Below are 21,609 nucleotides of genomic sequence, written 5' to 3' on the forward strand. Positions count from 1 at the left end.
CGCGACTATAACCAATCTTGGAAGTGTATTGTTAAACTTACAAAACACAGGGAAAATTTACCTATTCTAAGCGTGGTATATATACTTTATGGCAAACATCGGAACGAGTAAAAATCAAACTAAAAGTTAAAATGAGTTTTCTGAAAACCATTCTACTCGTCTTATAGTCTTACACAGACTTTTCGCAGGGAGTTTAGAATCGTGACCTTTGCGAGGGAGAGAGAGGAGGAGGTCACGAAAACTTTGTAGCGAGTCCTAGGGAAAAATATCGACGGGGACTATATGAAAAGGAAAGAGGAAAAGGAGCGTGACGTCAATTAGTTCGCGCCACGTGTTCGCCGAGTGCTTCTTATTACGCTCATTCATCTTCGGCCCGGTGTCAGCCCAGTCCATCTTCCCATGCACTCTTACTATTACGTATAAGCAGCAAGAGAGCGAGGAGAACCGGGCCCTGACTACCGGAATGTTGCCAAAAAGGACAGAAAATTCTCTCCTTCCGTCACGTGCTCCATTCTCAAAATGGTAATAATATACAAGGCCAGGAAAATCGGTCCCTAGTCCCAATTTTACACCCTTTCCTACAAATTTCCTTTATTCCAAATCCGTCACGAACGAATTTAATCCGTTGTTTATTCTTATAGAATCTGTTAATAGAGATAACGAGTACAAGGGGAGTATTTCTTATCACCTACTTAACAAAGGAAACCTTTTCCTAAACACACAGCCCGTAATTAAGGGATGGTCCACGAATAGTTCTCCTCACGAAACTAAAACGTCCCTCCTTCACATCTTCCTATTAAAGCACGCGTTCTTGATCCCGATGCTCTTAATGAGAGAAGCCAGAATTCGAAGAAGCCAAAATTTTCGCCCGGAAGGTGAAATTAATGAAATTATAGAGAAACATCGCCTTGATGCTCTCTACGCGGATGCCAGGAGGAGGCCAGAAATAGTATGAGTCAGGCTTGGGTGCTAGCGTTTGAGGGGAACAGACCGCATTCCTAGGCTCCTAAAAGGGAGATACTGCTAAGAGAAGACAATCTTTGAAGGAGTATGCATGCGTGCCTTGGTGTAGGAATATTTTATTTTGGGTTTTTAACGCCTTCCTCTAACTCCTTTTTGGAGGGAAGCTTTCTACCGCTTTTCAAACAGGCCGAAAGTTCTAAACTCAAACTATTATTATAATACCAATTGCTTCTAAAATTCTAAAAGTAGAACGGCGTCGGCGGCAAAGGGTTATTGCCTTAAAATACAAATAGCTCTTTTTAACTGTATTTTTCTGGAAGCATTTTCTCTAGCTTTCCAATGCAGCAGCATGCATCTCTGGCTTTTCTAGGAAATTCATCAGACGCGGTTGTTTTCTCATACGCGATAATTAATGAGGCATTATTCGCGGAGGTTAAGAAGGCAAAGGCAAAGGCGTTCCGTTTCCGAGGAATAGCCAGCCGCGAGTATTCCTAAAGGGCATGGTAATAATAATTAAATAATAAACCGTTGGGTATAATATTATTTTTGCGTTAAATGATTAATGCTGGCTTAATATTAAAAACTATATTTCTATAAGCGTCTCTAAGCGTGTACATTATCTTCCAAGAAAAGGCAAATAAAGTCGAGCCGCTCAAAGATATCATAAATCTCAAAGTTAGGAATATTAAAGGGATAGTGAAACATCACCATTTTTGTAATCTAATTGCAGTTAAAAATAAAAAGGGTAATTCATTTCACACAAACATAGCAAATTATTGTCATTTTTCTCTCCACAAACTTTTGGAGAGATATTTCGGGGTTAGCGACCTCGTAAAATAAAAAATCAAATCCCTTTAAAGCATTCCCCTTTGCCACTTACACTGAAACTTTAACAACAAAAGAATAAAGAAGAAAAAAATTATGTCGGTGATGAGGATGAGATCGTGGCGGCTCTAGTGGGGGGGATGGATTGTGATCCGACGAGGAAGTAAAATGTTCAATCGAGTCAAGTGCCCGCGTGATTAGGAGCTTCATTAAAGTTTCCTATCTAAGAAAACACCCGAGAGTGAGGAGGAAAAACCTAGAGAAGAAAAAGACCAAGGAGAAGAAGAAGATACGAGGAGGGTCTCTCTCTCTCATCTCTTCCTTAAAAACTATACAGGTGTTTTTGCCCCGAAGGTTCGTTCGCTAGCTAGCTAGCTAGGGAAAAATTCCTACCCTCGTTCAAACTCTCTCTCTCTATCTCCATCTCTTTAAACAGAAGAAGAAGCGGAGGAGTAGAGAAGGAAGAGAGAAAGAAAAAAAAAGAAAAAAGCGTTTTCGAGAAAGAATAGATCTTTTGTTATGCAAATAAGGCGCTGAATTTTCTTCTCCCGAGCTTAAAAAAACCCTCTCGGTATTATAGCCCAAAGGTTTTAACGATAATACAAAAAGGGGGAATACTTCCAAAGGTTCGAGTTTATCCTCGTCGGCTGAGATAGAAAAAAAAGAGCTACTTTAATCAATAATACTCAATGATCCAATTTTTTCCTCCTTTCTCCATTTTTTAATGCTTTGACCGTACGAGTAGGTGGGTGGATAATTCGACTTGAAATTTTTAAAGTTTACTTCCAAGAAAGGCGGATAAAAAACATTCCTTTGATTTCCAGATTTTTTAAAAATTACATCCAATTTTTTCTTTTCCAAATTTTAATACCTAAAGATCATTATGTTCTTAGATCTGTTTTTTGGCATTAGAAATTTTTGGTTTCTTGCTAATTATATTTCAGTATTATAATCTAGTGGTTTCCCTGTCGACAGATCATGTAAATTTTTTGGGGGGAAGGGAGTTTAACATTTATTATTTATAATTCGATATTTTATTTAAATATTCAAGAAATATTTAAATTCCAACTTAAACAAGATGGAAATCCCTACCAATTCTATCCGTAGAATTATATTAGACATAAGTAGACAATTCCAACTTAAACAAGATGGAAATCCCTATACATTTCTATCCGTAGAATTATATTAGACATAAGTAGACCTAACACCGTATAAATAAGGCCTAGTCCTTTAATTTGAGAGTTAAGTCAGCATGGCCTCGTATAAGTAAGTGGCCCTAAGGCTCCTTGAACATAGGATGAAGCCATTTTCGACTCTAACGAGGCGAGAGATTGGCTAAAAAAGATTTAATTATAAGAAAGGGTGAATGAATGGGGCCGGGGAGGGGGGCAAAAAAGGAGCCAACCTCTTCATCTCGCTTTTATCTGAATTAAAGGGCTAAGAAGTTTATTTATTTTTTCTTCATACAACGCGATGGAATAGAAAAAAAAATTTAAGCCTAGCCACCAAGGCTTAATACTACGGAATTAGAAGCGCGAGAAAAGAAAGTGAAGGATGAAGAGAAACGAAGGGGAGGGGGTGGAGAAATGGGGGCGGGCGGAAAAGGGCAGTGTTTAAGCCGATGCTCCAGAAATAATGAAACAGTTAATCGAGCGTAGTCCTTCCCATAGGATGGAAGAAAAGAAAGCTAAAAAAAATTTCTTCCCAATGACCCGAGGAAAGGAATAGAGAGAGAAAAAGATTGACCCCCGCCCGCGTCCCTAAAGCCGGGTCTCTTCAAAAAGGTAATTAAGAGAGATTGAACTTATCTAGAGCTAGAGGTGTAGGCTACACGTACCAAATATATTGCAAAAGTTAATCCTCGTTTTCAGAATGGTTCAATTCAATTTTCGGATAAGCCTTGGCTTAGGATTAAAAAAAAAAGAAAACTAATCCGTCAGTGCCCCCTGCCAGCCAAATCATAACTTAATAAAGATTTCAATTAAATTAACTTGTAAACACGTCCAGAATACGACGGTATAAATGGTATATACATCCTTAACAGCAATTGGTAAAATTAATCATATTCTTTGGTCGTAATTAGAATGAAACAAACCGTACATACAAGTATACAGGAAAAACGTGCACGTGGAGTGAATATTAGAAAGGTATAATTTAGATTTTAGTCAACATTAACGAATAGCGAATTAAATCGTCCAGCGTCGTCCAAATCACCGAAAGATACAACGAATGTTATTTAAAAATATATTCCAACCCTTCTATATAGGAGTAATTTGAATATCTGGATTTTAGAATTTATGTAAACGAGAGCGGGGCCGGGCGACTTCATTTTCAAAATATTATATTCAATTAAAGCAGTGTCGAAACAAGGACACAGACGCGTATGCTACGTCTTTATTTTCGCTTTTACGTAACGTTCTAGCGAGCGAGCGAGGCTTAATTAAATGTATTAATAATAAGTCTCGATGTTTCTCTCGTTTGGTGGAAAACTTTTGAGGTTGTTAATAACACGCCGGCCTTTCTCGATATCTTTAATGAGATATTGCGGAATATTATGGGGGAGAAAACGTGGAAAATATTAAAGGAGGGTGTCGTTTTCGATTCAAGGAGACCGCTGGCCACCGCCCTCTTCAAACTTAAGCTTTCCTCTCGCTTATAATAGAGTTATAAATTCAAGATGGCATTTATAATGTTACGCAAAGTGAGTGGCGAATTCGCTCCCCCCCCGAAAACGGAACGAAACGGGGGGTTCGAGAAGGCGTCCGGGAGGCCGCCAAGGTGGCGTATTAATTTAAAGGAGCGCGTAATTAAAATAGCGTCGGATCGCCATCGATCGGAAGAACACCCCCCTCCCCCCAAACCCTCTTAGTTTCTCCATCCAAAAAAGAAGTCCATTACTTGCAGTAAATCGATAAAGAATCTCGCATTTCACTGACTGATAACAAAAATGAAGTTAAGTATATCCAGCATTTATATCCAAGAAGTACACGTGAAAACACAGCTTTAATTGTTTCCCCCATGTAGCATAGAGGCCACGTGCAATGGATAAATGGTGGGAGAGAGCTACCTTAGAAACCCTGTACAGACCTATAGTGTTTTGAAAGTAATCAACTCGATATAACTATCCCAATATTGTTATACATTCTTGATACTAATCAACTACTTCAATTTAGGACCTTCCATTCCCACGCATGCACGTAAGGCCTCAACCAAAGATAACAACAACGTACCTCGTCGCGAGGAATTTGTTAGTGATAATGTCGACTTCCCCCATTTTCCCCATCTCCTCTACACATAACCCGCTCTCTCTCTCGCATCGTTTGACCCATTTTGGGTAAATAGGTTGATATCGTTTACCCTTTGACTTTAGTGTCAGGTAATTCTGGTTGCAAATTGAGAGAGAGAGAGAGAGAGAGAGAGAGAGAGCGCGCCAAATATTTGAAACTCCGGGCCTCGTCAAAGCTATAGCTCGTCTGTCTTTCTCTCTCTCTCTCTCTCTCTCTCTCTCTCTCTCTCTCTCTCTCTCCTTCTCTCTCTAGAGAGCAGAAACTATACTAAAAGGGGAAAAGAAGAAAAAATTATATTTAATACAGGTAAAGAGAGAGAGAGAGAGAGAGTAACGCTTACGCGTTTCGCTCGAACGGGAATTAGATAATGAAAGGACGTTATTTCGCCTTCATTTTGGCTTTAAGCGAAACCGCCGACGTTGCTTATTAAGCTTTACGCCTTTGAAAAGCCAAGCTCTACTTGTAGGGAATGGGTAAGCGGGGGTCAAAGTGTACCAGCCAGTAACGTTACAACTTACATAATAAGGGGTGGTGTTGTTGAACGCCTTAACACGTATCCCCGCGCAAGCAAAAGGAAACCTAAACAAATCAACTAGTATCGCGTATATTATTAGCTGTTTCGTAAAGGGGCACACCTTGAGGCTCTAAGTTATTATAAGGGTTCGGTAGATAGAAATGAATATATCTAGAATTTATATTGAAATTTTAGTTAAATGATTAGTGAACCCATTACTTTTGAGATTACATTTCCGGGTAGTTGGTTACTCCTTGAACATTGGTGTGAGGCAGTAAAAACATTTCTACAGGGGCTAGGCCTAGTAGGAAATGCATTGGAAAGTTCACCCTGAATGTCGGCTTCCTTACTAATCGCGTTTTTATTTATTTTTCCTGGTAGCTTGTTTCTCCTTGAACACTGAAGTGCGGCGGAAAAAACATTTCTACAGGGGCTGGTAGGAAATGCATTGAAAATTTCACCCTGAATGTCGGCTTCCTTACTAATAGCGTTTTTATTTTAGGGGTCAACAGGCGAGCGTGGAGGAAGCTTTTTTAACCTTAGAAAAAATGTTTTCAACAAAAAGATATAACACCGTCATCTGTATAATGACGTCAGAGAAAAATGTATAAACCATTTTGGAAAAGACAAAATTTAACTATTAAAGCGAAGGAATCTACGAGGGTTTGCGCTCCAAAGCAACCCAACCATCTCAGGCGTCTTCTAAAAATATCAATCTTGGAAATGGCATTTTTGTATCCAGTGTATTTTTTTTCTTTTCCTTTCATTTTCTGGGATACTATATTGAAAAACATGGCGACGACGGAGTCAGAGTCGCTGGGCGCGCATTGGAGAATGTATAAATCCATTTAAACGCGTACATAAGGACGTGATATATGATCCCTTACTAGTGGAAAGCCTCTTTTGCATAGATCTATAAGAACAGAAAAATATAATATATACGCCTAAGAGGGAGGACGCATTATATCACTGAGCCAAAAAAAAATGAAAAAAATCTATCAGGGTTGTTTTTTGATTTATTTCCTGAAGTAGGGAAAAATATTCAAAGGAAGTCTTATTCCCCTTTTCAACTCTAGTCTCTACCAAAATCATCTATACCGCTACATTGTTAAAGGAAAGTTCTGTCCATCATCCTAGGAATGTTTGACAAAACAGGTCTAACACGTAATCTCCATACATCATAATTAATACAGTTTCGATCAATATTCATGACTGTATGGCGCTCTATGAATTAAAATAAAATCCTTCAAGCATGACCCATTCCTTTAAAATATAAAGAAAGGGCTTATATTTCTTAAATAAAAAAAAGTTATATTTATTTGAATCTAAAATCGCATTCATCTATGTCTTACTACTCCTAACTTCGAAAAGCCTTTCTATTTCTAAAAACCCAAACATTGGGTTTTCACCAATCAAAATCCTTAGCGTCCAATCCTTTGGTTTTCCCAGAAAAAAAAAATAAAAAGCTTAAATCTAAAATCAGTATAAATATCATATGAAAATACTGTTATTTTCCCCCCCCCCCCCCTAAGCTTAAAAAACCAAGGGATAAAAAAATACAGGGGTTGAGAGAAAAGTAAAAAGTTACTTTTTAAAAAGTAATTTTAAAAACTCTCAAAGTAAGAAGAAGAAAAAATATATTTAATATATATATCTCTAGACCTAATAAGTCCCGAGCTTCTTTGGAGTATAGAGAAGAATAAGGCCCGGTCGTCCGTCGGTCGCGTTAAAAGTATCGCCATCTGGCCAGGACTTTAATAAACTCGGGGTATGGTCTCCTTTTATATATCGAGGCCGCTGCTTTTAAGTTCAGTTTTCCTTACAAATTTTAATCAATAAAAGGATAAACCTCTGACGTTGGTGGGAAAAGAAGACGGTACCAGTTGCTGCAACTCCCAAAAGAAGAACAAAACAGAACAGATTGTCGATGGAGCGAGGAGTAAAAAAAAAAAAAAAAACAATAGGCATTTTTTTTTAATAATAAGAGGTACTATATTATTAATTAAAATTTTCCAAAACGATGACTTCGACGGCGTTTAGATCAAGCTATATGAAAAGGGCCGGGTTATGGATGGATGAAAAATCTGCGCGGTTCTGATAACGTCCTGGTCGTAGTCGTCGTCGCCGCCATTTTGCTTACTAGACCATAAACGAATTGAGTGGCGAATACAGTTACATGTCACCAAGTTTTTGTTTGGCACTTTTGACTAACAGATGGGGGAGTATTTTTACGCGACTAAATATTGGTTGGGGCTTTATTTTGTAATAATAAGAGGTGAGGGGGGTGTCTTAAAAAGCAAGCTCTGTTTCAGACAAGCAAACTAAACCATACATAAAATAAACTTTTTAAAACTTTCCAATAGGCCTAAACTAAAAAAAAAAATCCCTACACTCATATTTTTGAAGTTCATAACGTAAAGTGTAAGACTCGAGTTATAAATTATAATATTATATTTTATCCAGGGTATATGTTTTACTTCAAGTATAGGGTAAAAAACAAGGATTGAAGTAAGTAAGTAAGTAAGTAGGCATACAAAACCCATAAGTTTACCAAGAAAAGAAAAAACAACAACCCCATAAGTTTTGTCCTTAATATTTTTCATACTCCTGAAGGTTTTAAGAGCAGCGAGTTACAAAGCTTGAGTTTGCGCTATGAAAGTCGTATTTATCTTATGGAAGGAAGAACTTTACTCTGGTGGACATCAAAAACACACCTCATCCTAATAGTTGTTTGCTTTGCCGTTATTTTCTAGCTCGAGACTCAAAGCTTCTTATAGACGCTTATCCCCCCCCCCCCCTTTTTTTACGTTGTAACTTTTTCCTAGGTCTATATTCGCACACCAGGGACGACTTATAAAGGACTCGGGTCGCGAAACAAAACCCTAGTTTTACGACTTATACAAGGTGGAAGCGAAGAAGAAAAAAAAACGTATATGATCTAACTCAGGGTGTAAAAAATTTGGAATCCCCTCTCCTGTACTTTCCTTGATTGAAAAGCTGGGATAAAAAAGGATAGCTGGTATTCCTCATCCCCAAACTGAACTTAAGGAATATTCCCAAAACTTTTCAATTCAGGGGGCCTTTTTTTATAGTCTGGGGAACTTTCAAGGGGAAAAAAGGAAGTCGTTTGAAAACGTCGCGATAAAACCATTAGTTTAGTCTTATATAATTTGAAAGATTATAATTTAAATTGAAAAGAAAAAATCAATCTGATTTCGGTGTTAATATATCTTTCCTTAATTAACAGGAAAATTAATTCTTTCGAATAATTCGTTGGTGCGAACTCAATTTATTTAAAACGCGGCTAATTTGACTCCCCCGGAAATGGGATTAGAGGCGTTTGAAGATATAACTCGATGCGTAAAGATAAAAAAGGAAGAAGAAAAGAAGGGATGATGGTTGAAAAGAGAATAAATTTAAATCCGGTTTTCCATGAGATCTTGAAGTAGGTATATCTCTTTCCTTAAATCCTGCCATATATAGTTTTCGCGTTTCACCTTTCCCATCACGGTTCCAGGCCCTTTTCGCTGCATGCTAAGAAAAAGCAATTTCCCTTTTATATACGAGTGATTGTTTCAAAGTAAGAACGAAGGAAGAGGAGACAGAAGGAAGTAGAAGAAAACCTTAATCCCTTTCCGGGACTTGGCTCCCGATATATTTTCAATTCGTCTTTATTAAAATGGAGGAAAAAAAATCAAGGGTTTGTCTGTCTACTTTGTATTTATAGTTTAAGTCCCTAAAAAACAGTCCGTAATTACCAGAAGTTTTAAAATAGGTTTATCTAGTGAAGGAAATAGACCTTTTTTGATTTAGAGAAGAAAAACAAATCTCGTAAGGTTGTCTTTTTCTAGACTCTACATTTGATATAATTTTTTATATTACATCCACCACGCCACGACGAGACTATTCATCGCGAAAAAACGTCGGGCAGCAGACGGAGACAGCGCTGGAGCATTTAATTTTCTAAGGGAGTATAAATCCGTACGCGCCTGCTTGCACGAGGAGCAATAAAGAAGATATGGACCAATTTTATTAATATTTCCAGCTATTTTCAACCACCTTCCCCAGTTCAAAGATATAACGTTCTACCCAAAGTATGAGTACGAGAAAACGCCAGCTTTCCCGCAAATAGTGTATCTAGAGATATACTAAGGGTTGCCAAGGGTAACGGTAAAAGGGATACGCCAACTAGCTAGCTTCAGTGAGCGCCATGGCCAGCCAGCTCTCTCTTCGCTTTTGAAAGATAGGGGGATCGATGGTAGCGACGGGTCGCCAGTTCCACGCGCGTCTTTTAGGGCGGAAGGAAAGATGGAGGGTATGGGGTCGGAAATGAAACGGAGTCCCAAGAGTAGAGAGAAAGAAGTGAGTGAGAGAAAAGGATGGAGAGAGATGGAAAAGTCTTGGGGGAGGATAAAAAAAGGGTAGATTTCAACAATTTTGCCTTTTCTTATCTGGGTCGTCCCCGTTACCCGTTACGTTTTTATATTAATATCTAAAGAAACTTGCTCTTACAACGTACGGATCGGCCACTCACCCCTTCTTCTTCTTACGAAACAGGGCGCAAAAACTTTTAAAAATTTCCAAGCAAAAGAGAAGAAGAAGGAAAAAAAGAGAGGCATATAGGGACACAACAGTACACTCTCCTTGTTTCGATTATACTTATTCCATTTTCCGCTGCTATAGGGTAAAAAGAAATCAGCCAAGCGAAAAGGAAACCCCTTGCAAGAGGATGCAAATCCCCCCTTACAAAACTGCTGGGTCGAGCTGGGTTACCCTAGAGTAGGCTGGCTATGGAGGTACAGAACCTATGCGAATCTTTACAAAAATAAAAAAGAAGAAAGTAAGCATTTGAATCGTTCCTTCGAATAAAGTTCAATAACAATAGTAAGGGAAGGCTGTGGCAAAAGCTCGTCACAGCGGCGAGCGTGCGTAAGTTGACTCGTTAGAGTTGACCCGAACCAAGAGGTAAAGATTTTATTTTTTATTTTTCTTTTGCCTTCCATTCCTTATGTTCAGCATCTGCGTTTTTTTACTTGACGTACGTACGAGAGGAGAATACCAAAGATGCAAAGTAAACAAGCACAGCCTTAAAGAAAAAAAAAACCTAAATAAAAGAATGCTTGGTTTTCCGATTTTTTTTTTTTTTGGTGATGGGTTCATGCAAAGCGTTTCTCAAACCCAACCGTGCACGAGCAATGAGAATTTGCCTGGGAGGCAACATACAAGAAGACAAACAAAAAAATGGAAACCTCGACATTTTATCGAGTTTAGTATGCTAACCACGAAAAAGAAATGGAGGAATACAAGATGGAAAGCAAAAAATATTTGATCAACTATAATATAGGATTGGATTAAGGTAAAGTAGAAAAAAAACCCCACTAGAATCGTTACAAAACTAAAAGTTAAATAGTCCTCTTCACTGTTTCAACTGGTACAACAATTTCTATTTAAACATGAATTACCACTAAATTACCCCCCCCCCCCCGGGCCAGCTTAATTGGTCTAAAAACCAATCCAAAAACTATTAAACCGTTATAGTAAGCAACTAGAAATAAAAGGTCTGGGCTGGCATCACTGTTCAAACTCTGATGCCAGCCCAGAGAGAAAAATTTCGAGACGAAAAATTCATTACTATTTTTACGCATTCGGCCATAAACGTTAATGCGAAGGAATGAAATAAAACAGTCTTGGAATGCCTGGAGCTTTTTCGAGTAAATGAAGTTGTATATAAAACGAGCTAGAGCGTCTTTGTTTTTGTTGTTTTTCTTCTTTCCACGGAGTAGCGTTAGCGGAAGTAAGATGTTAAATGGAAAAACCCTGGAAGAAACTATAGAGGGAAAAGCATTAACCCCCCCCCCCCCCCCAAAAATATATAGAAAAAGTAAACAAGTCGGTAGAACAACTTCATTAACTCGTCTGCCCAGGATGGATTCCGATAAAAATAACTAGAGCGGTAGAAATAAAAATTCTCATCAAAGGGATAGATACCTGGATAAAAAAAGAGTATGACTGGGAGAAGATGAAAGCTCCATCTTTACCCTCCATCAATTCTTTTAAGAATTCATAGGAATACCATTCACTTTTTCGCTTTTTTAAAAAAAATAGCTAAGCTACTATTAGATATAAAGACAATAAGACGTTATATCTGAAGCCCAAAGGGGACTGAAAAATGGCTTATAATAATGTAATATTATGTTACTACTATATGTACCTATACTTATACTCTTTGTGAAAGAATCAAATGATAATAAGATCAGACCATCATCGTAGTATGAGATGATGAATTTCTAGAAGCTTCTTTTTCACTATTTATTTTATACTTTGATCAAAAATTATACTTGAAGTCTGTTCGTAAGTAACTAACTACGTTAAATTTCTACAATCCCGGTCTCTAGCGACGTATAAGTCACTAAATTAATTTTTAAACCGTTACTCTAAAACAGAATATGTAAATTATACACGTATGACCTTTATTCCAGAACATCTAATATAATATAAGCACGACTTGCTTATACTATATGCAGTAATGGATAGAAGAATCCTTTGTCGAAATTCTAGGAATTATAATATTCAGTTCTAGAGCTAGCTCTGGATCTTTGGGGATATCAAGATCGCGTTAAGTTCGAATTTTTAGATATTAAAAAAAATAGATAGACGTAAAGAAAAGTTTAAGTAAACAAGCGGCAACAACATTCAAATTCGTTTAGTTTCGTAATAAAGTATATAAAGAATTAAAAAGAAATCTGTAAGAAGGACGGACTAAGAATGGGGACAGGCTAGCTGACAAAAATGGGGCAACGACATTAAGCGTTTTATTTTATTATTCTTGTTTTCTTTATTTCCTACCCTCATCCACGAAAGAAGATGCGTACAGAACAGAACAGAAAAAAAGGCGAGACTGTTCGTAAGAGAAGCGTTTTCTGTCGTCCCAATCCCAGCAGCCACGTGACGGGGAAACATTTGTTTCCAGCATCCATTTGCAAAAAGTGGCCGCTTCCGAGGATGCTTTTCGTGTGCCAGCCAGAAATGTCCTCCCTTTCAAAGTAAATCCCTTTGCCGGTATCTCTAGTCACTGAAGTCAAAGTTACTTCGGGGTATTAAGAAAGTGCCCTGGTGTCTAAGGTCTCTCTAGCCTACGACAAAGGGGGACCAGGATAACGGGGGGAACCCCTCCCTAGAGGGATTGCGATGGATAGATGGTGACGACGTAAGGAAAAGAAGACTGTAGGCAAGAAGGAAGAAGGGGTAAAAATAAGTAGAGAAACCTAATTGTCTCCCTTTTCGTAGAGCGCGCGGAGGAGGAAAGTATCGAAAGAAGTCTCCTAGTTTCTGATTACTCCTTTTGATGTAATTACACGTTCACTCGCTTAAAGTTGCCGTTTCCCGGGACGTCATCGTCTTCCCCGCAAAGTATCTCGGTGCGTCATTTTCTGACACCCTTTTTTTCCTTTCTAAGTACCCCCAATTTTCAAGGGAGCGACAAGATAGAAGAAGAAGAAAAATTGTTATACGCTGTGTACCATTTTTCGCCAAGGCTTTTCTCACCAAGTATTTCAATTAAAAGAAGCAGTTTCTTTTGGTACTTAAACGCTTTCAACGAAACCTTTATATTTCTTGATAATTTAGGTGGTATTTTGCGATTGAATTCTGCCTTAGAATGAATATATCAATGAATCATTTGGGTAGCGGTGGGTAGGAATAAAGCTAAACCGCGCATTGCAAGAGAAAAAAAAATAAAGAATGCCAAATCAAAATATATCGTTTCTGGGTGTTAGAGATATCCTCTAAACATTAGTCTATATTGAGGTGAAGTTACGCAACCAACTTATCCAACCAAATAGCCAAGACACTCTATATATACTAAAAGCCGATAGCCGCATGAACTGGGCAAAAATAAATAGACCAAGGTTCACCGGTAGGAAAATTCAATTTTCCCTTTCCGATAGTAGTATATTTATACGCGTATCGTTACCGAGGCGTGAGTAACGTCAAGTCATTTCCCATACAAAGGACGAAGGGGCCCAAAAAATGCGAGAATAAAGAAAGGAAATCTCTGGGATAGGGGATGATAGAAGAAAGCAGAATCTCATACTTTGTATCGAGATAAAGTAACTGTAGCCTGGCAGGCACTCTTCCCCCCCCCCCTAAACTAAGAGTATCATAAACAACGATGGCATGAACCGTCAATCAATATCCCCCTATTTTCGAGGCCTGGCAGAGAAATTAAGAGTTGATTAAAACGGGAGCCAGCCCTATAGTACATTGCAACGTTATAAAGAGATTAATAAAAAAACACCGAGATAAAAAACCGAGAGGTATATACGGTATCAGATCACATTGAAATATCACAGCCCTGTAAGCTAGGTTACCTTCTATCCCTAACGTTTGCTCACCAAGAGGCCGGGGTAAGATTACCTTTCCACGTACTGACATTACCAACTTCAATCTAAAGTTAGGGTTTCTTTCTCCCATAGACAATTAATACCATAACGGTGACGTACAGTGGCCTTTCGTTCAAGGCTACCGCGTGGTTTGATACCGCGTTGTATTGTCCTTTTACAGTATTATTTGTCCTTGATTTCCTCTTTAGTACCGAAAGACGAGAATCAATCTCGCGAGAGAAAAAAATACATATATATATATAAAAAAGAATAGAAGAGCTAGCGCGAGCTTATGGCACAAATCTTCTGGAAGGACGCGTGGGAAGCGTCATCTGCCACCCCAAAAGAAACGATGTTGCACGCCGCTCAGAAGGGGATAAAGGGAGGTGAGAGGGTACGTCGAGGAAGAAGAAGAAAAAAAAAAGACTGCTTGTCCATTCTTCCTAGCTGGCGCTAAATCCGAAAGGTCTGACCCATACCCCCAAGACCGGGACGTCCAATATTGTTTGGATAAGAATGATATTTTTTGCTTGCTGCCTTGACGGGTCTGCGAATTAATAAAGGAAAAAAAAAATCCTGCAAATTCTATTCGATAATTTCGACAGCTAACACTCAAAAGCACTTAAATGCTTAATTGCAGCGGTACAATGCAGTTCACCTAAGCCTAAATATTGTCAACGGACGTATGGAGCTTCCCTTTAGTGTTTGGAACATAATATAACGCGTTGATTGGCCTGAAGGCAGAAACTCTGGCGAGAACGATAGGCCTGATGACGTCAATTGGATCCCTTTCACCATATTGCCTAAAGGATAGTTTACTAACTAAGGGTAAACGCGGTACCAAAATTAACTATCGCCCTGCTTGTGTCTTCAGAAACGTTTAGCAATAAGTCAGTTTCGTTAGAGACCGAATACAGCGTGGTTTTATCTTAGCAAACGATTTGCGTTGGGCAACCCGAAACATTGAAGGAAAAGCTAATAATAATTCCTTATTTCTAGAAAGAGTTTAAAAAGGGTTAAGACGCGGGCGTGGAGCGTACGTTGTCATTTGTCTAACGATCTCGAGAAGCTCGCATTTTGCGAACGATGTTTACCCAGTCTGTTTAGTTTAGGGTTAAGCGACACTTATTTTCCAACGAGGCAATCTCTCCTTCGAGCTCCAACTCGAGAAGAAGGTCAGTGTAAGACGACCAGAGGCGTCTTTTAATCCTCGACAACGCCCGTAGGCCAACTTCAAAGTTTACGAAAGAGTATAGGAAGGGCTTTATATAAAAGGACAAATTATAAAGGAGCCTGGGAGGACATATAGACTTGATAATTTAAGGGAGGGGGGTTTCTAAAATTTTCTACTTGTCGTTTCATCCTTAACGAACGTGAGTCTTCATTAAACGACTTGTTTGATTAAGCTTTCGAAATACCCCCTCGCACTCCTTCTCCCGTAGTCTGACGCGTTGCTTGCTAGTAAATCAAGAAATTTCTAGAACCATACGTACAAAAGAGGTAGGGGTGGGGAGAGCGCGAATGGTTTCGAGTATAAACTACGACAACGAGAAAATAAACGTTCCAGTGATGTTTGAAGGAATGCATACAGAGAGCTTTGTTTGAACAATTAATTCTCTATATACTTTAAACGAGAAAACGTATATACTGGCATACGAGTTTGACCCAAGGCAGCTTGCTATCTAACGAGACAAAAATATAAAACCAACTAAAACCACCACTCTCAAAGCTCCCGAGAGGACAGACTTTAGTAAACTGATTGAGGAAAAAGCTGGAGAGATAATATCTAAAGTACATAATAACTAAATTGTAAAAACTTCCAGTAATCAAGCTATATAGATCGAACCAATCAAGCCAAAACTTTTAAAAATATTACCTAATATTTTTCTTTAAAATAAAAGCACATTTTTTGCAGGGATGGGGATGAGTAATGGGGTTAAAAATAATGACTTAATTCAAGACCATTTTCGCTTTTCCATTTTCCAACAATTGCAGCTACTAAAACTTAAAAAAAAATCTTTTATTTCCATGGGGCTTACAGCCACGGCGAAAGCGAAAGAAATATATAGGTGTTTCTAATCCGTCTGGCATATCCTATCGCGTAAATGGCGAGTTCCTGACATATCCTTGCGCTCCTAATGTCAGCCTTCCCCAAACTCTCCCCCATCTTTTGTTCTTATAGCGTAAAATAAAGGGGATATAGAGCCGGAGAAAGAGAGGGGGGGGGGGGTACGAGAGAAAATGGAGAAAGGAAAGTTACGCTAGCTATTATATCGATCCGGATGGAAAAAGATGGAGAAACATTGTTAAAGGCCTCTGGTCTTCCCCCGGCTTTAGGAGGAGGAGAAAAGGCTGCTTGGCGGAATCGTACATACACGTTGGAACCTTAGTGTGTTTACCGTAAAGCTTTATTTTCCCGCGAAAGCTCGTTTCGACCCCAACACTGTTATTAATTTCTGTAAAGGAGGACGGAGGAGAAATTCGACATTATTCTACCGGTTTAGAAACCGGAGAGAGAGAGAGAGAGAGAGAGAGAGAGAGAGAGAGAAAGAGAGAGAGAGAGAGAGCGAAAGAGAGATATTTCCACCCACTCTTATTTCCCCTTCCTACACGTCACTGGTATAAGCCATCATTTTCCATTCTTAGTCGTAGTTGAATACTTGAGAATTTTTGACAAATCTGACATTTGAATATCAAGAGAAGAGAAAGGTTAAATTCTCCCCTTTTTCGGGAAAACCCTTAATCACGGTAAAATTGGGAGGCTAAAAGGACCGGGGGTGGCACTGGCTATACGAAATGAAAGACATTTTAGGTTTAAAAGGGATGGAGGGGGGTGCGCTCGTGTTATTAATGGCGGTAGGATATATTGTCTCCGTAATGGTTCCAAGATCGTTCGTACAGAGAGTACGAGAGAGAGAGAGAGAGAAAACGCCATTCCCTATCAAATATTAATGGTAGAAGGCTTAAATAAGCCGGGAATATTACGAAGCAATTCAGTGGAAAGCGCCTTCCAGAGGATTGCCGCGTTTTGGCAATTTGAAAATGACAAAACCGAACTTACGAGAGAGGAATCGGATCGCGATACTAGGTATATTAGTTCATACTCATAACTTACGCCAAAAGGAGACTTCATACCTCGATGGAATTTTTAGAGAGAAAATATTCGGATTGGAACAATGCTTTCTCGCGTCCGCTATGGCATAAAAGAGCGATAAGAGGGAAAGGATGGCTTTCGGAATGGATAAGGAATTAAGGAGTAGGACCCCCGTTACCGACCTCGTTCTGAAAGCGATATTTTAAATGGGAAAATGACAAACAAAGGGAACTTTCTAGCTTTCAGATAATAACGATAATACTAATTTAAGGATATACCGTTCCCCCACCCCGGCCCCCTTCCCTTTCTATAAGGAGAATGAATTGAGGAATTTTCCTTCAAATAGACGAATCGGATTCCACAAAGGCCCGAAATTCTGAACGGGGCGCGTGAGAGTATTCAATTATCGACACCCTCGGTCCCTACTCCGAAGATTCCGTTAAATCGGGTATAGGGTCTAAGCCACCGCGCCTAAATACCATCCGGACATGCGCGTAACGCGTTTCCGTTTCGCTAGAATGTATCACCAGCATCTAGGCTTCAGCAGCGCGTTATAGCCACCCTCCTTGGCTTTCGTTATCGACTTCCGGTTTCCCCCACCCACCCCACGAGACTTTTTAACGCAACACGCGAGCAACGTGGCGTCGGAATGTAAACAAAACGGAGTTAGGCCTAATTTTCTCGATATTTAGGTATTAGGAGGCGAAATTGAGAGTTTTCCACTCACCACGTCTATGAGTTGAGAGAGCTTCAGCCCCATCTTAACGGTTAAACGGTCGGAATTATTGCCGACTGGTCGAATTAGGGCGTTGTAACCGTTGATGAGATCGTCGTAGAGACGTTTCGCGTCGGAATTGCCTTCCGCCACGCGGACCAAGAGCGTCGTCAGCAGGATCGCGAAAACGGGTAGGCCCTTGGCCATCCGAGCGAAAAGTCCACGTTGCCCCGTCATTTTCTAGCTGGGAACTCTGTAGAGCTCTGGCTCACTTACCCTCGCGTTTCTCTCGCTGTCCTCTTCCACCAAAAAGTGTTCTCTCGTCGTTTTTCGACCACGGTCGAATTTTCGTCAGTTCACCTTCTTCGGAATCGTACGTTCCTCGATAGGTTTTCGTTCGTCCCCGGCTTCGACGACTTCCAGAAAGTCGCCGATGAAAAAAAATGTGGTCGCCGGTAGAGTCTTCTTCTCCTCGTGGGAGGTAAGGGGGTCGAGGTCGTTCTCGGGACACCCGCGTGATACGAGTCAAGCCAAAAAGGGGGAGTTCAACGGGTGCGACAGACTATGCGGCAGCGGCTTAGGGTTGGCTTCGCCGCGCTATCAGAGTGCCAGGCCGGGAAAGCTTTTCCGCTAGCGTCGGTGGTGGCCTCTAGCGAGCTTCGGGAACGATTTCACGATCAATAGCGTCCCCGATCGTCGACGGCCCCGGCAACTCCGCGGCCAGCCTCTTCTCCATCCTCCCGGAGACGCGCTGATCCCCTCTCCGCCAGGAGCAGAAGAGAGATACGCGGGCGCCATCTACGGCCCGCCCTTTCATCGAGTAGGCAACCTACGGAATTAAACAGGTCCCGTTTCCTACGGCCATTAACCCTAATCCTTCCAACTACTTCCCAAGAGCCGCGCTAGCAGTCTCCTATCTATCCTCCGCTAAAATCGCCATTTCCGGTAAATCCCGCCACCGCGAGAAGTCGCGAAACTAAACAGAACGAAATGATACACTCCTCGAAACATTTTTACAAACTTCATTCCCGCGCTTCGAGCTACGCACGATTCAATTAAAAGACACGGGAGAGGGAAAAAGCGGCAAAAATATGTCATCAAGACGTATCTATATAAACGACGGCCCTTCTCCGTTCATTATTCTCTATTAAGAATTAACGTTTCCATACGAGTCGTTAATTAAACCAATCATCATCTCAAACCCCAACAGGGGAAACTATTATCATCAATAAATAAAAGATTCATCATATCTCCCAAAATATAACACTAAAAATTATAAGAACAATCCATAACCAACGAAACGGAAGAAAGTCAGGGGGATACGAAACTATTAAAGTTATTTTTCACGTCAAACATGGTAGAAGTATACGAAACATTGAAGCTATAGTAGGCTTAACCTATAGCGGTAGAAGAACTCGGGAGAAGAGAAAGGAGAGAGAGAGAGATCGAGTTACGTAAGAGAAGGCCAGGGGAATGTCAAACGAGATGCGTCGCTCGAATACACATCCGGATGACGGTTACACTTAAACGGATGATGCCGAGTGGAAAAAAAGGGGTACTACTATTCCCGCCAGGGCCTAGAGACGGCGTGGATTGGAAGAAGGGAGGGGGAGGAGTGGGAGCGGGTTCTCCGTTATCTTAAGGGTCAATTTCGGACGACTAGGGGACTTCCTAGGAAGAAAAGTAGAAGAAGGGTCGTGTTACGCTTACGTTAAGTCATATAGGCGAACGTCGCCAACCAAAACTTTCTTTAATCAGTTTTCCTTCCCTCCCCCCTTTATATCCCTATTGACGTTTATGATAAGAGAGTGTTCCGAGGTGATTAATCACCCCCGCTCTTTAAAAAGCCCTTCGACACCGACTGAAGAATGACCAGGCCGTGGCGTTGTTACCCTTTTATATCCATCCCCAAGAACTCGCGGCCATTTTGAAACCTTAAATCAGGTTTTAAGATCGCCGTTGGATCCCCGTAAGCCTTTGAAGCTAAATTTTATATTCGTTTACTTTGATGTGTATCGAAATAAAAATATTTTAAAAACTTTTCAAAGGGGAATTAATGAGGACTCAACATGTCCTTTGATACAATTCCACACGGAATGTTGCGGAGAATACGTTTATCGTCAATATAACTTAAACATCAAACTAACCAATCTTTAAACTAAAATATAAATTCTCTCCTAATTAAAGTCTATCTAACTTTTAAACATACATATATAATATTTGTTTGGCTAATGCAATCTCAAGACTTTTCCTAGAAAATAAACACGCTTTTGATGTTTATACTCGAATATATAGAAACGCCATTACGTCTAAGTCTCTTTACTCTTATTCGATTTTAGTTGTTTTCCCTGCGAATTGAGGAAACTAATTTAAGTCTATTCGGTAATGGAAATATCAAGTTCCAATAAATACAGAATTTAAGCCGCAAACTAATACGCAAAATTCTTCGAATGTAAGTATAGATATTTAAAAATTAGCATTAGATAACTCGAGTGATTAAGCCTTTGAAGAGGGTGGATGTAATGTAATGGTGGTTGATATATATATTGTGAGATTCCACTTTTAATCCTTTAGGTTTTCATCGCTCAATATATCGTAGACAGCGTTTAATACGGAACATAGCAAATTAATTGGGTCTTGTTTACGAGAATTCCAAGTTTTTGGAGGTTCTATATTATACGGCATAATTGAATATAACGCGGGGAATTTAATCTCGTCTATAATATTGACGAGAATATCCCTCTTAAACCCGACATATTAGTGGAGTATTAACATACGATTATTTGACGAAAATATCTCAATAGGATTGATTAATTATTAATTACACTAATCAATCTATTCGCCTATATTCTTTAACGAGATTACGGATGCGTTATTTTCTCTACGCATTAATACATTACGTCATAACTTTATGTACAGTGCAATTAACAATTACATCACAGGTTGTAAAACATATTTCTTTATATGCCACATGGGAAAAATTTTACAAAAAAAAAATAAAATCCAGCATAAAAACGCAGCGCTTCTGCAATGGAGAATTCATCAGAGAGAGGTTTCTTTCCTCTCAATTACACACGCAGTTCATTTCGGATCATGTACCAAGGAATATCATTTATCAACGTCTTACGGTGGATTTTTTTTTAAACCTTTTCGACTTAAGAATTTCTTTTTTCAGATAGGACTAGAGTAGTAGATATTTTGTTAATCTAGGTAAAAGATGGGGGAGTTGCCATTCTCGGTGGACGAACCCCAAAACATGTATGAATTCTTAAGGAGCGGGAAAACCCAAGTTGATATTGGGATCTACCTACTACATCTTACATCAATTTTAAAGGGATATCCCAACGTGAAATTTGGGTATATTTATGTTTTTCTTATTATTATAAAAGTACCTTGTAAAGTTTTTTTTAGTTTTATAAGTATGGGTGAATTTTAGCGGTGAAAATGTACATTACACAAAGTTATATTGTAACGTTTTATCCTAAGAGTTGCACTTTAAAGAGAAATAGTAAATGGACTCTGCCAACGTACGTCCTTAGAGGAATCTTTCTCTATTCCGCCCTCCATTTCCCCTAATTTAAATTCAGAGTATTAAACTTGGGGGGAAATTAGAAGTCAGTCTCTGCGCCCCCCCTTCCCTCCTTTCACGATTCTTCGAATTTTCGAACATGGCGGTGCACGCTGCACGGATTCCTAAAGAGGATGCAATCCTCTAAAGCTTCTTCCCCCATCCCATCTTTCCCTATAATGGCGGCAATCCCGAATGACGTAGACTAGTTCTAGCATGCTTTTATAAACCATGTTTGCTACAAAAATTACCTAAAGAAATA

The 21,609-nt window shown here is 39.5% G+C and overlaps 1 protein-coding gene across 2 annotated transcripts in view; it reads right to left on the reverse strand.

The window, feature by feature from the left end:
* Positions 1-21,609, reverse strand: part of LOC149692311 (acetylcholine receptor subunit alpha-like 1) — a 126,361-nt gene that overhangs the window by 19,047 nt on the left and 85,705 nt on the right. Inside the window, exon 1 of one of the 2 annotated variants that reach the window (XM_089868026.1) lies at positions 17,792-21,129. The exons of the other annotated variant lie outside the window; for it this stretch is intronic. Within the exon in view, the coding sequence (XP_089724152.1) occupies positions 17,792-18,016 (225 nt within the window). The 5' untranslated portion in view covers positions 18,017-21,129. Of the gene's footprint in view, positions 1-17,791; positions 21,130-21,609 lie in introns of those variants that run through there. 2 annotated transcript variants of the gene reach the window in all.

Source organism: Phalangium opilio, unplaced genomic scaffold, assembly GCF_054372755.1.
Source record: "Phalangium opilio isolate 3A_F unplaced genomic scaffold, DU_Popi_V2 ptg000024l_1, whole genome shotgun sequence".
In the NCBI taxonomy this organism is placed as follows: Eukaryota; Metazoa; Arthropoda; class Arachnida; order Opiliones; family Phalangiidae; genus Phalangium; species Phalangium opilio.